This window comes from Epinephelus lanceolatus, chromosome 21, assembly GCF_041903045.1.
Source record: "Epinephelus lanceolatus isolate andai-2023 chromosome 21, ASM4190304v1, whole genome shotgun sequence".
In the NCBI taxonomy this organism is placed as follows: domain Eukaryota; kingdom Metazoa; phylum Chordata; class Actinopteri; order Perciformes; family Serranidae; genus Epinephelus; species Epinephelus lanceolatus.
This window is the reverse complement of record NC_135754.1, coordinates 4,784,777-4,798,808: the sequence shown is the minus strand read 5'-3', so window position 1 is coordinate 4,798,808 and position 14,032 is coordinate 4,784,777. Positions and strand designations below refer to the sequence as shown.

Genomic DNA, 14,032 nt, shown 5'->3' with positions numbered 1-14,032 from the left:
AAAATTATGGAAATAATAGTTAGAAATGTGTCCATACACCCAGAGTCTCTATGCTATTAGTGGTGATACAAAATAATCTCAAAATGTATGTACTCTGTGTGTACAAACACTTCAGCACCTACTCTCTTTGACCTCTGCTAACACTGTTTTCCTCACACTTACATCTTTGCGGACTCTGGATCGTGTGATCTTGACACTCTGTGATCGTCTCAGTCCTTTCTGAGTAACAGCCTCGTCTTCAGAGAAGGTTGGCTCAGCCTCTTCATCAGTCCTCTCCTCCTGGTCATAATAGTAGTCTGAAAAACACAGACACACAGGTACATAAATCAGGAATCACTGAAACACACACTTGCAGTTGTGTCCTGATAACAAAAATATATTAGACACCATGTTTGGTTGCAAATCTGAGCCTGTCCTTTTAATAACTGAAGTGAGGGTCACCAAGTCTAACAATCACACAGGCTGAAAAAAAAAAAAACATCAAGACCACTTTGCAATATATTTAACTATTCTGAAATTCAGGGTGTATTCAATAAGTAGTGTGTACATCCAAAGCCCGATGTATCTTCTTCCTCTGTGCCATAAAATTCCATTTTTGTTTAAAAAACTATAAAAACACATCAATGTACCAAACCGTTGCACTGAGTGAATTGTTCCTCCATTACTACAATGATTCACAATCACACACCGTAATTCATTTTGAAAAATCAAAATCAACAGTTGCCAGCTATTTTAGGAACTTAGTGAGCCTTTCAAAAAATAAAATGATAAATGTGTGATAAGTCTTCAGTAGAAACCAATGTGCTTGCTGCTGAGAGCCACAGACAGGGTAGGGGAGTCAGAAAGAACTGAGAGGTTGGACTGAAAATAAAGCTGAAGAAAATAATCTTCTCACATATACTGTGTACATGCAGTATGTGGGATTTTCCTAAAAAACAAAAGAAATAAAGATAAATTAAATAGTGACAAACTATATTTGCTGAATGTCCACTTCACTCCTGTTAAAGTGAATGAACCCTGAAGATGACTTGTGATGACAGGTTCTGATCACAGGCCTGTGTTGCCTTTGTGTTGAGGTGGCGGTGTAAAGAGCTAAAGCAAGTCACACTGTTAACGAGAGAGGCAGCTTATCCAGCAGAGGTCAGCAGACACTCGGCAGACACACTGCTGCCTTCCTGCCTGGCTCTTTGAGTCTCCTCATAGAAACATAACAGCTAGAGAGGTCATACACAAGCAGCTATCTGTTTCACACTACAGCAAGGAAAATACACTTAGGCAGCACAATGAGTCTAACACTGTGGCCAAAACATCTGCAATGTGGCTCAATCAATTGCAGTGAAACCAAAACCAGAGTAAAGAAAATCTTATAAATCTCCCTTACCATTAATGGCTTTTGGGAGCAGCTACAATTTACATATGAATACAGAATTATCCCATTTTTCTGTTCCATCATGAAAATGAACATGGTTGACTGTTGACCAGAATTAGCATGGCATGGCCCTCGTTTCAATACAAGTTGTTTAAAGAAGTATTTCACTGGTGGATAGATGGTCTTTTCATAAAACTGGGCTGTGCATGCAGTGGAAAGATGCAAGTATTTTTGAAATTGGTGCTACATGGCCAGAGAAAAGGGCAATACATTAACCTTGGCTCAAGAGATAGAAAACCTGCAACTACTATAATAAACAGCGCCACCACACCAATCCAATAAATGCTCCACCTGGTGGGTGACGTGATGCAAACTTGGCAGTTTTAGCACAGGAAACAATATGCCGGCCGGCTGGTAACATACAATCTCAAATAGGCCAAGAAGTATCAGAGTCTTGGTTTATTTTTGATCAGCACTTCCTAGTTTTATCGTTGACCTCAGTTTGAGAAAGAGAGAAAGAGGGAGAGAGGGGAGAAGTCTCCTCCAGGTGCAGAAAAGAACTCCAAACTCTGCATGCAGAGCTGAATTAGGCCAATATCCTCTACTGTTAAATATTAAAAAACGAGCCCTAAATTTCTGGAACCACATTAAAACAAGTGACCCACTCTCATTTTCCTATAAAGCCCTATGCTGCCAAGAGCTGACCCCACAAAGGAGTCCCCTTTACCTGCTTGTCCAGAGTCTGACTGAACCTTCAACCACTCAGGTCACTACATCACAACCACCTCAGCTTCAGGACACATGCCCCCTGAAAATTAGACCCAACCAAATTATGACAAAAGAAAAAGAAAGAGAGAGAATATTGGACAGAACTAATAAAATCCCAGAGCAAAATGGAAACGTATAAAGCCCTCAACAGACAGTACTCTGTGGCAACCTACCTGAGCACAGTGTCTGAAAGGAATATGAGGAAAACATTGACTAAGTACAGACTAAGTGAGCACAACCTGGCAGTAGAAGTCGGCCGACGCAAACAGAGCTGGCTGCCCAGAGAGGAGAGGTTGTGTTCTCACTGTGACCAGGGAACAGTAGAGACTGAGCTGCACTTCTTGACTCAATGTGACAAATATAAATGCATTAGAGAAGAGTATTTTGCAAAAATAATAAAGATATTCCCAAAGTTCTTGCACTGGAATAACTTAAAGAAACTTCCGGTCCTACTGGGAGAGAGGGAGGACTGTTGTGTACTGGCAGCAAAATATGTAACAGCCTGCCATCAACTTCACATCACACATGATGATTGATAATTGTTTATATATTGATAATTAATCTGTTGTATAAATTCATTTCTTTATGACTTTCACCCTGCCATAGCCACTCATGCTCTCCATGTTTTGTTTTTTAAAATTGCAATTATTATTAATGTATTGGTATTGTTTATGCTTGTTATATTTGTGTTGTATTGTGTTAATATGCTTTGGCAACATTGTTTCGAATGCAGTCATGCCAGTAAAGCAGCTTGAACTGAACTGAACTGAGAGGGAGGGAGGGAAGGAGGGAGAGAGAGAGAGAGAGAGAGAGAGAGAGAGAGAGAGACTCTTTGTGTCCATGGTAGCCCTAGAGGCAGCTGGCTGAAAATTGGCCGATATCCCTTTAATGCATGATAAACTGAAGTACAACATGTTATCACTTTTTATGTCACATAAAACAAACCACCTACTAACCCTAACACAAATGTAAATGATGTAAATAAAGTCCATTATCAAATATGAAATACATCGTCTTCAAGAGAACTGACCTTATGTTATGTTAAATATGTCACTTTAAGTATCATCACCTGGTCGTGTTCTATCGTCCAAACACTGCCTTCAACCATTTTTTTTCAAGGCTGAGTTATTAGTATTTGAACAGCAATGTGTTTTCCATTTGTTCTGGTTCTAGCCCCTGCTGCTGCTGTTGTTGTCACATCTGGAGTCTATAAGAGAAAACCTCCCACTCTCCAGAGTTGGAAACAACCTTTTCCCTCCCAGAGGAAACAGGGTGGGATGAGACGGAGGCCAGTTTCACATGAGATTTCACATTCCAACACCAGATCAAAAATACCATCTGAATTCTGGATGTGTTGTTTGGATGGTAATCAGCCTCTATCACAAACAGGCAGAAATGGTAAAAAGGTTGGTATTGTTGAAAGAGTTCAGTCCTGCTACCGGAGTTTTGGACCCTACAGTTGAAACTGCCCAGCCTGCTTGGCTTCCACTATACTGAGGTAACTCTCTGCAGCTCACAGAACACAGCTTGACCACACAAGACACCAACAAGAAATGAAATGTACTGTAAACTAACTGTGCTGTCTGAGCAGTGCTAAAATCCCCTGATCCTAACGTTACACTTACATTAATAAGTCATTTGCAAAGGAATAACATGTTACAGTAATGTTCCAGGGTGGAATCTAAATTCTCTGTCTGGACTGTGAAGAACAAATCCAAGTCATTCCTGTCATTCCAGCTATCAGCAGTCTATTCTGTGTAGAACTCTCCAATTTCCTGTCATGTAATGAGCTGAGGGCTTTATAAAACAACCCTCCGCCTAGCTCAGCCAACAGCAGAGAACTGGAGCAGCTCGTCCAACCAGGATCTTGGAATCCTTCTATGTTTCTTCAGAAAAAAGCACCACCTAGTGTTTTCTTGTCCTAGATATTTACATTATCTTAAGCCGCTATTGAGCCTTGCTTTCATTCTCAAAACACAATCCATCTTCTCAAAGCACACTCCAAAAACTGCAGTCCAAATTCACCTATAATCTCTAGTCAAAGTTGTATCTTTAGAACAATGCAAGGGTGCAAAAAAGGGGCATGGTGTTAGATGTCCAAACAGAAAACAGCTGGGCTGTAGAAGATCTAAATGGTTAGATTTGTTTTGCACTGATTTTATTGTACTGACACAAGTCAATTAATTAATTATGTTCATTCATCAAGTAGCAGCAGCCTTTCAATTTTGCATTTTTTACGTGGATGATACGTCGTACTATATGACTATTCACTTCTACTGTACTGAATGTCTTGATGATCTTACAACTCAGCCCATCTACCATCACTAAACTCATTTCTGAATATCTTTGCTACTATCCAGTTTGTTTCAAGATAACCAGATCTAAATTTTAAATATTTTCCTAAATCTTGTTTTTACACCCTTTTTATCCAAACCTTGTCTTTTTGCCCTTAAATAAAGATTTATTAGCGTGTAAGGTTTATTTGTATCTTTGTAAAATCAATAGCTTTGGATTATTTCATGTTAGTCAAACAAAATAAAGCAGTGTGATCACTTTGAGTTTGGTGACCTTTGTTGGTAAGGATATCATTTGTTGTTTTCTGGAGACATTTGTTGCATGTTATCCCCCCTCTCTCCCCTCCTCTTCTATCATCTCTCTACTGTACTCTCAAATTAAGTCAAAATATGCCTATGGAAATACTTGTGCAGACCAGGGAAAGCAAAATCATCTGTGACAGTGTTTCATGTCAATATTTTACATTATTTATCGTTATTGTTAACAAATTAAGCTACCATATATATATATATATATATATGTGTGTGTGTGTGTGTGTGTGTGTATATATACACACACACAATTAATTATATATATCTAGGACACACCTAGCTCACTGACTCCATGACAAACTGTTTTTGCTTCATCCAGTATTAGTCATATATATGTATATATATATATATATATATATATATATATATATGTATATGTATGTGTGTGTGTGTATATATATATATATATATATATATATATATATATATATATATATATATATATATATATATGTATGTACCAGGGTATATTTTTTGTATTTGGGAGAACATCACCTTTGAGTCATATGTTAAACAAAACAGAAGAGCTGAGAATCTTTAATATGGCCACTAGAGGGTGTATGATGTCATATGAAAACCCTCCACAGCAGAGAGAACCATATGAAAGAGAGCGGTTGGAGGGTAAAAACATCTCTTCCTTTGCCTCTCTTCATCTCTGTGCTGGCAGGCTGAGCTGAATACATAACAGTCTTTCCTCTCTCAGTATGCTAATGTTGTCTACCAGCGTCGCTTCCCTCCATCCATCCACCTCTTCTTCCAATTCACTCCTTCTCCATCCATCCCTTACATCTCCACTCTCCTCCTATACATTCATCTCAGTCCTCTCCTACGCTCCTATTCTCTCCCTCTCCACGCCTTACTGACTGCCTGTGTGTCTGCGTGTGTGTGCGCGCGTGCATGAGTGTGTGTGTGAGAGAGAGAGAGAGAGAGAGAGGAAGAGAGATAGACTGAAGGAACAGAGAGTGTGTGTGTTTGACATTCCAGCAGCATCCCACTCAACCTCATCTCATCCCCTCTGTCTGCTGGGAAGTCATCTCACACACTCTCTCTCTCTCTCTCTCACACACACACACACACACACACACACACACACACACAAACACACACACACACACAGCTTTCATTGACATGCCAGCCAGCCTGCAGTTCTCATCAAGCAAGGAAGACACGGAGGAAGGAAGCAAACAAAGACAAAACAAAGAAACGTAACACCAAAATATGAAGCTGACGTGGCTATTTGGCACATTGATGGTGCAGTTGTGTTACTGACTACACTATCTATGTGCTTACTGTTAGGACAGTTATTCAAGGTGATTTCAGAGTGGCACTTCTGAATCTGGGGGCGCTTCATCTAAAAATGTGGAAATTTGCACTATTTTTCACAACCCAATTATGGATAAAGCAATCTTTCCTGAGTGCACCCAACAGGTGCACCCATTTTTGAGGCATTTTCCTCTGTTAACTTTTTTCCTATGTACTAAGTACATTATATACAGTATTCTAATTTACAAAAAAAGCCAGATATGTACAGTATGTTTTTCTTATTTCAATTAGGATAAGCAACTGCTACAGTTCCCATCATGCTTTGGATGAAGCAAAAACAGTTTGTCATGAAGTCAGTGAGATAAGTGTGTCCTAGCTTCTATATTTGGCCTCTATTTGTTTGAGTGGGATCCAGCTGCAGCCTCAGGCCCACCCCCACTGTTGGACCCTTTCTGGTCTCAACAAGCCCCCAGGATCAGCATCACGCTTTGAAGACAATTTTATATAATGGCAAAAAAGTGGAATTACAATGTCCGAGTCTGTCACAAAATGCCATGGGGGCCAAAAAGACTTTTTCCAATAGAATTACATTGGGAAAGAGACATCTGTAAATCAATGGACAAATTTTTTGGCACAAAATGGCTCATGTCACTATCGGGATTCTATCCATTCAGTTCAATAACATTTGAATAAGAACCGCACAATCAAACCATTTTATCTCCATTCAAGTTAGCAGAGGGCTAAACCAGAAGTCATCTGACTAGCCTACAGATGTCAGAGACCTGGCCGCTCTCAGCCGTGTTTGGGAGGTGTAAATCTCTAGTACGCTTGCTTTATGGGCCCCACACTGCGGACGATTTGGGTGATTTTGGACTGTGGAAATTGAGCATCTTTGGTTTCACTCGCCACCAAGCAACTTTCATAGGAATAACCAGGGCCTCCCTCCAATGCTGTATGCAGGTGTCTTTAAACCTCCATGGGTCCTGATCTTAGAGAAGGAAGTCTAAAACTGTGTTGACCAGCAGAGACGTTCATCACAATGCGATAGCATGCATTCATTAATTTGAATTAGCCACTTGCCCTTCACCAATAACACCAAGGTAAAACAATGCTATGTAATATTTGGATATATCTGTCGGGTAACGTAATGTTACCTAACAGTAAGGCAAATCCTAACCTTTGTTAGCTAACATTAGCGAGCTATATGCTAATGTTCTTAGTAAGCTAACGTTAACGTTAGCTGAAATGATGTTAGTTTGCTAACAACAATAGCATAGCCAGCTAACATTAGCAGACTTATAAGGATGCAATTTTATCTTGATGATCATATTCTAAACATATAATAAACACTGGCATTTAAATATATGATACACTTACACATTAACAATAAGCACGACGAACAATACACACGTAACCTAAACATGACATCAAATGTGATCAGTCAGCGTATAATAGGCCTTTTTTTACAGTGGCCTAGCTTGACGTGATACTTTTCCCTATGTACTTGGGGTGTAGTTGGGGTGCTGTGGCCGTGCTGCAGCCATGCTGCCTGCTCTCTCCGGTTTTACGCCAGGCTCAGCTCCTTTCAAAGACTCCTTGCGAAGCACCTCTTCGGGGGTTTTTCGGACCTAATTGTATTGCAGAGTTTTGCACAGCGGCGACCGGATCTTTGCTCTCAAACCACAAAAAAATGTGATGGCACAACAGTCTCCTTCAGTACATTATTCTATGCTTTCTTTTGATTTTCACATTGGCTAGTCATCCTGTTTAATTTGTCTTCTGATTAAATCGAAACCGTTGAAACAAGTTGTAGGAAGCCTCTGCAAGTAATTGGTTGCTGGCAGACACTCTGAGCTGCAATAAAATGGTTAATCAGCAGTGCCGTGCACTGTAGAGCCGATGTGCTGCTGGTTCTGCCGGCCTGAATAGAATATAATGTCTATAGCCTTACTGTTGTGTACAGCCTTTATAGACTGAGCCGAGTAGTGATGCACGGGTTGACCTGTTACCCACGGGACCCGCAAATGTACTTGTGGGTCGGGCAGCAGTGATCGTCTGTTAAATCCGTCTGTAAATGATATTTTGACATTATTGGCTATTACTGTCATGGCATCCGAAGGTACTGATGCGTTGAGCAGGTGACAGTCCACGGTCGTTTTCAAAACACACTTGTATCACGCACTCCAAAAGAAACTAGTTGAAACTTTAAACAATAATTTATTGTACAAAACGGGGGAAACAAACGTTGACAAAAACAGTTCCATAATTCATATTAAATTCAAAAGATAACAAAAAAATAGCTACAAGTTAGAGGGAATAGTGATAAAGTGGTAAAACTTGGCATTGATCCACAGTGCATCCTCAGACGGATGCGCTCAAGCCTGCTGTGCGCACAAGCTCAGTTGGTAGGCTATACTATATTTTCACATTTTTAACAATGCAATTTAAAAGTTTTGATTTTTATTGATAACCTGCATTTACCAACAACAAAAAGACTACATTTAGCACCAAAAAAAAAAAAAAAAAAGTAAAAGTAAAAAAGTAAATAAAAAAACCAAGTATCGAATACCAAATTTTCATAACAAATACCTACCCATAGAAACGAATATTCGAATATCGGAATATTTGGGTACAGCCCTATCGAAAACATGTAATTTTCTACCGTAACACACTTTTCAGCTTAACACAAGAATTAACACATCAAATTTTCCAACTTAATACACGATACCTGTTTCTCACCTTAACACAAACAGTAACACACCTCTCAAGATGAAGACTACAGGTCTTAACAACTGAACAACAACTGAATGACAACTAACTAAACTCCATCTCCATATTTCATACGTTTGTTGCATAAATACTTGTACACTAGGAAAAAACACTGCATTTTGTGTGTGTGTGTGTGTGTGTGTGTGTGTGTGTGTGTGTGTGTACCAGTTCCATCGCCAGCGTCAGTGCTCTGAGATCTCCTGATGGCGGGGTTGGCTGAGTGGGAGCTGTACTGGTAAAGCTGGTTCCCCCCGTCATCCTGCTGGCTTATCTGTGTGAGGTCGTGCATACTCAGGCTACGCAGCTTCTCTGTGATGGCACCCTGACCCTGTGACACAAACACACACACCAGTCAATATTACATCATCTGCAAACAGCACTTCAGACCTTTCGGTGATCAACAGGACAAAATCCAACACACGGATGAAGTTAATGAGTGTCAACAGAACACAACTAACTACCAAGTCCCCTCAACATTTACAGATGGTGAAACATCTGCTGGTTGCAACTGAGTATCTGGAGGGCTGCAGGCTGTTTTAGGTGAGGTGGGAATTTTCTTAGAGTCAGAAAAAAATCTCAATTTGTGTGGTAGACAAGTATGTGATTGTCAGTGAGTTTGTTTTGTTGTAAATGAGCATAGACATCTTCTATTTTATTGGCTACTATCACACAACTTAAGAACTGACTCTGCTGCTACAAACAGATGCATGTTGCCTCACTAACCCTGACACCTATCATTCGGATGCAGCTTGACAAGTTTAATAGTGGCAGCTTTACACCAGCTGACCAGCTAGACAAGTGAGAGCTGGACTAGGGAACAGGAATGTAGCACCAGGGCCACTGACAGTCCAAACTGCACTATCACTATGGGATTTGCACTTTCCTATGACTTGTATTCAGCTGTGTTCTATGTCTGCAGGTCTGTCACCTCTCACTTAAGTAAGCGAAATGACTCTAATAAAGTCATAGAGAGCTTGGTTAGCAAGATACCAGCAGAGCATTCATTTTCACTCAATGCACAGCTATTGTAACACTTAACTTCGGCTGCTTTTCATTGTGTTTCAAGAGAATCCTGAAGTCCACTCAGCTTTAATCTTTTTTCTTTGAACTTGTGTTTTGGCTCAACAGTTGGAGTTAATCAAGTCCCCACTGCGCAGGAAAAACACATCCAGTTAGGGGCTCTCATGTAAATGGTTTCATGTCACTTCACTGTCCTTAAATCTCTCATCACCAGGTGCAATAATGTTAAAATCTATAACTTCAGGTCTCAGGTTGGAATGGCCAATCTATCAATATTACATCAATATTGTGATATCAGACTAGATATCATGTTAGATCTTGGATACTGCAATACTGTATGTGTTGTCTTTTACTGGTTATAAAGGCTGCATTACAGTAAAGTGATGTAATTTCCAAACTTACAAGACTGTTCTCGGTGTTTTATTTACCCAGTTAGTCATTAGTCACTAGAGCTGCAACAATAGTCAATTAATTGATTAATCAATCAAAAGAGAATTAACTGCCAACTATTTTGATAATACATTATCGTTTTAGTAATTTTCTAAGCAAAAATGTAAAAGATTTTCTGGTTCCACCTTTTCAAACACAAGCTTTTGCTACTTTTCTTTGTCATTTGATAGTTAATGAAGATTTTTAAGGTTATTGACTGTTGGTTTGACAGAAGAAGCAATTTGAAGACGTCACTTTAGGTTCTGGAAAACTGTGACTTTCCAACATTATCGATTTTTGACATTTTTTTGCAGCTAAAGAGTAATTGATTAATTTTGAAAATAATAGGCAGATTAATCCATGATGACAATAACCATTAGATGCAGCCCTGATATACACAATACTGATGATTATTTATCAAAAATCTAATTGTATAAATATTTTGTGAAAGCACCAATGTTCAACCCTACAATATTGTTGCAGTATCAATATTGCTGTATTTCATCAAAAATATTGGAATATTTGATATATTCCATATCGCCCATCCCTAGTCTCAGGACTCATAAACTGACAGACTGCTCTTAACTGTTCGTCATGGAATATGAAAATAAATCTCCCAATATTCCCACTTCATGTAAAAATTACTTTAATTGATTTGTTGACTTTATTCTCATAATATTTCATTATTGTAAATCTCTGACTTTACTTTTAAAGCATTTTCTTTTTATTTTCTTGTAAATTCTGGTTTTTCAAGCAACAAATGCTGGGGTCAGATGTCATGAGCATAAGCATTTGGCCTTCATTACATAAGCACATAATGATTACTGTTTATCATCTCCACTGATTCTACCCAACAACTAGTTTGACATATTTGCTAGTTTGGCTGAAGCTAAGCAGACTTTGGCCAAAGATACACCAAAGCCAACAGTCTGAGTCATGCACCGCAGTGGGGGGATGATTAGATCGATATCTGCACATTTAGTTTACAAATGACTTAACCAGTGGTCATAAACTTGATGAGGTAAATTAATAAACCTCACTCAAAACTTAGCCTTAGCAGGCGGAGAATTTAGTATTTTTAAAAAGTGAACTTTCTGACCCACTGCCACACCCACGGAACATGGTGAACATATTGATTTATTGATTGACTGGGAACCACGTTTAACAGCTGCAAAACTATGTCAAACCATTCGTTTACAAATTCTCACACAACTGCAGTATAATCCAAGTCTCATTTATTGAGTTGAATGCTGACATGCATTTTCACTAAAACCTTTTCTATTTAAAACTGAATGGAAAGTGAAAGTTATCAATGATCTCTTCAAGGCCAGACTCCAGTGCTAAGGTTTATAGTGAAAATGCATGTTTGGGAAGTACTGATCTATCCAATTGGATAAAGAAGACTTGGATTATACAGCCCAAGTTGTTTGAGAGTTCATAAAACAATGTTTTGATATAGTTTTGCTGAGGTTAAGCATGGTTCCCAATCAATCAAGATATCAGTATGTTGACTGTTTTAGTGGAGGCATGCAAGAAAAAACGTTTTCTTCACAAATTCAAGGTAACACGGCATGACTAACTGACTTACAAATACTCATTTTGCGGATGAAGTATTCCTTTAACAACTGACTACAGCGTGATACAAAATGCAACAAGTGTTTGGCACAATTATTGTGGTTAAGCAGAAGGATTGGTAATGACAACAGCAACTGTAATTTTGTCTCCTGGCTGTGTGTCAAGTGTGTCAGACATAAAAATGTCTTCTTTTTTTTAAAAATACGTTAACGCTGCTCTGTCATCACTCAGAGACTTGCGGAGGACACAGAGGTCTGTCCAGAGCTCTAAACGCAAGGACATGGTTGCCAAATGACACCAAATATCAATATGTACAGATTTTTTACAGGATACCTAAAGTTTAAGATGTTAAATTTATCATCTGCATCAGATCAACCAATTCATTATTGAATTAGTGATAATACTGTATGACTGGAGTGTACCCAGTATTATATTTTGTCTAATATACATATGTAAAAAATGTACATAATATAGAAATAGTAATAGTATACACTGATACATATACTTATACTTATTTGAACACTGAAGCACAGAAAATGCCATAAGCATTAGGGACACTGATGGCAAGTAACGAGATTCTACAATGATGAAATGTATCATCATAGACACAGTTCACACAGTGAGGACCAGCAACAAGGGAGTAAAAAACAAAATGATTTTTGATCAAACATAAAGCAAGAAAAAGAGGACACAGGAAGAATGTGTCAGGTGTTACAATGAAATGAATGATTTAAACACAGGAAGATTAATGAAAAAACTTCAGACATTCTGGGATATAGTAAACTGTAAATATTTAGTTAAATGTAATTGCAATTGTTGATTCTTTATTACAACACTAAGAACAAGACGAAAATGAACACCAGGACTCATGTTCAGCTAGCAGGTCTGGTAAAAGAACAGAAAAGTCTGAAAATCAAAGGGTGGGGAACACGGTGTCATGGCAGAATAATGCTGGTATGAAATGGAAAGGGAATGTTCTGTCCATGCTGCTTACACTGACGGGTTTTACCTCCCAGAGTAGCCTGCTGAAGCACACAAGCCCTGACGAAAGAAGGATGTCAGTACAGAGAGAGAAAGAGAAACAAAGTCACAAGAGGGTTAGCTAGTAGGCAAGCTGGGGCAGCTCCATATAACATCATCCTGACCAAATAACAATAAAGAGAATGGAAAACACTCAGCTTTCAGTCTTTCTAAAATCAGTGTTAGATACTCAAGAGCAGAAGCCTAGCAGTTTTCCCACAGGCCCCCATTATAAACAATTCACACCATTTTGAGCATTAGGTTAAAAATCTTCTATCGTCCAAGCTGTGTAGCACCAGAAGCACACCTTTTGATAACCTTTTATTTATTCTAAACAAAGATCAGAACTGGGTTGCGTCAGTTTTTCCTTAATTCATTACACAATTTGAACATAAACGTTCTGAGTAAATACTGGCTAGTTTCAAATTGATGTTTTACAAAATCAGGCTGCATCATTTAAACTTCAGAAATGTCTTATCTAAGCAAGATGGTTTCTAGGAAACATCTATAGCTTGATCCAATCAAGAGCAATAACTATATAAAGCAGAAGTTTTAGCAGCACAAAAAAAATACGCTTTATGAATGAATGTATTTGTTTTATTTACGTCTGCATACAGGGAGAAATTCCACATGGTTGGTTGGAATGAACCGGAAATATCCAATTATGCTGAACTCACAACATAATTTATGTATTTAGTCAAATATCATTAGTATATAATGTTTTGTACTTTAAGGTATGTTGTATGTATTAACTTATATTTTTACATAATAACTAAGTGTTCATGTTTATTCCTGGTATGTGCACACTGCCGTTTTGAAGCCTTGAGTTTGGCATTTTGGCTGACAGTCTGTCAACGTGGACAGTGCTTAATGCGTAACTTGAAGCCTTACTAAAATGTCAACACGTAAGTTTTATTAAAATTCATCCTCTGTACAATTATCACAAATGTTGATGTTTACTATAGAAGCCATAACTGTTTTTTGTACCAGGCTGCAAACATGTTTATTTCTGCTGTAAAGTTGGGCATTTTAACATGGGGGTCAGTGGGGACTGTTTCGCTCTTGGAGCCAGCCTCATGTGGCCATTAGAGGAACTGCCGTTTTTGGCACTTCCATTTTGGCTTCATGTTTCACAGAGGTTGTTGCTTGCTGGAGATGTGTTGTCCATCTTTGTATACAGTCTACAATTTGAACCTAAAGACTCTGATTAAGG

The 14,032-nt window shown here is 38.6% G+C and overlaps 1 protein-coding gene across 1 annotated transcript in view; it reads right to left on the bottom strand.

The window, feature by feature from the left end:
- Positions 1–14,032, bottom strand: part of reep3b (receptor accessory protein 3b) — a 64,277-nt gene that overhangs the window by 4,430 nt on the left and 45,815 nt on the right. The window contains exons 6-7 of the mRNA XM_033611477.2: positions 8,941–9,103; positions 163–296 (exon numbers count right to left, since the gene is read on the bottom strand). Of these exons, the coding sequence (XP_033467368.1) occupies positions 163–296; positions 8,941–9,103 (297 nt within the window). The remainder of the gene's footprint in view (positions 1–162; positions 297–8,940; positions 9,104–14,032) is intronic.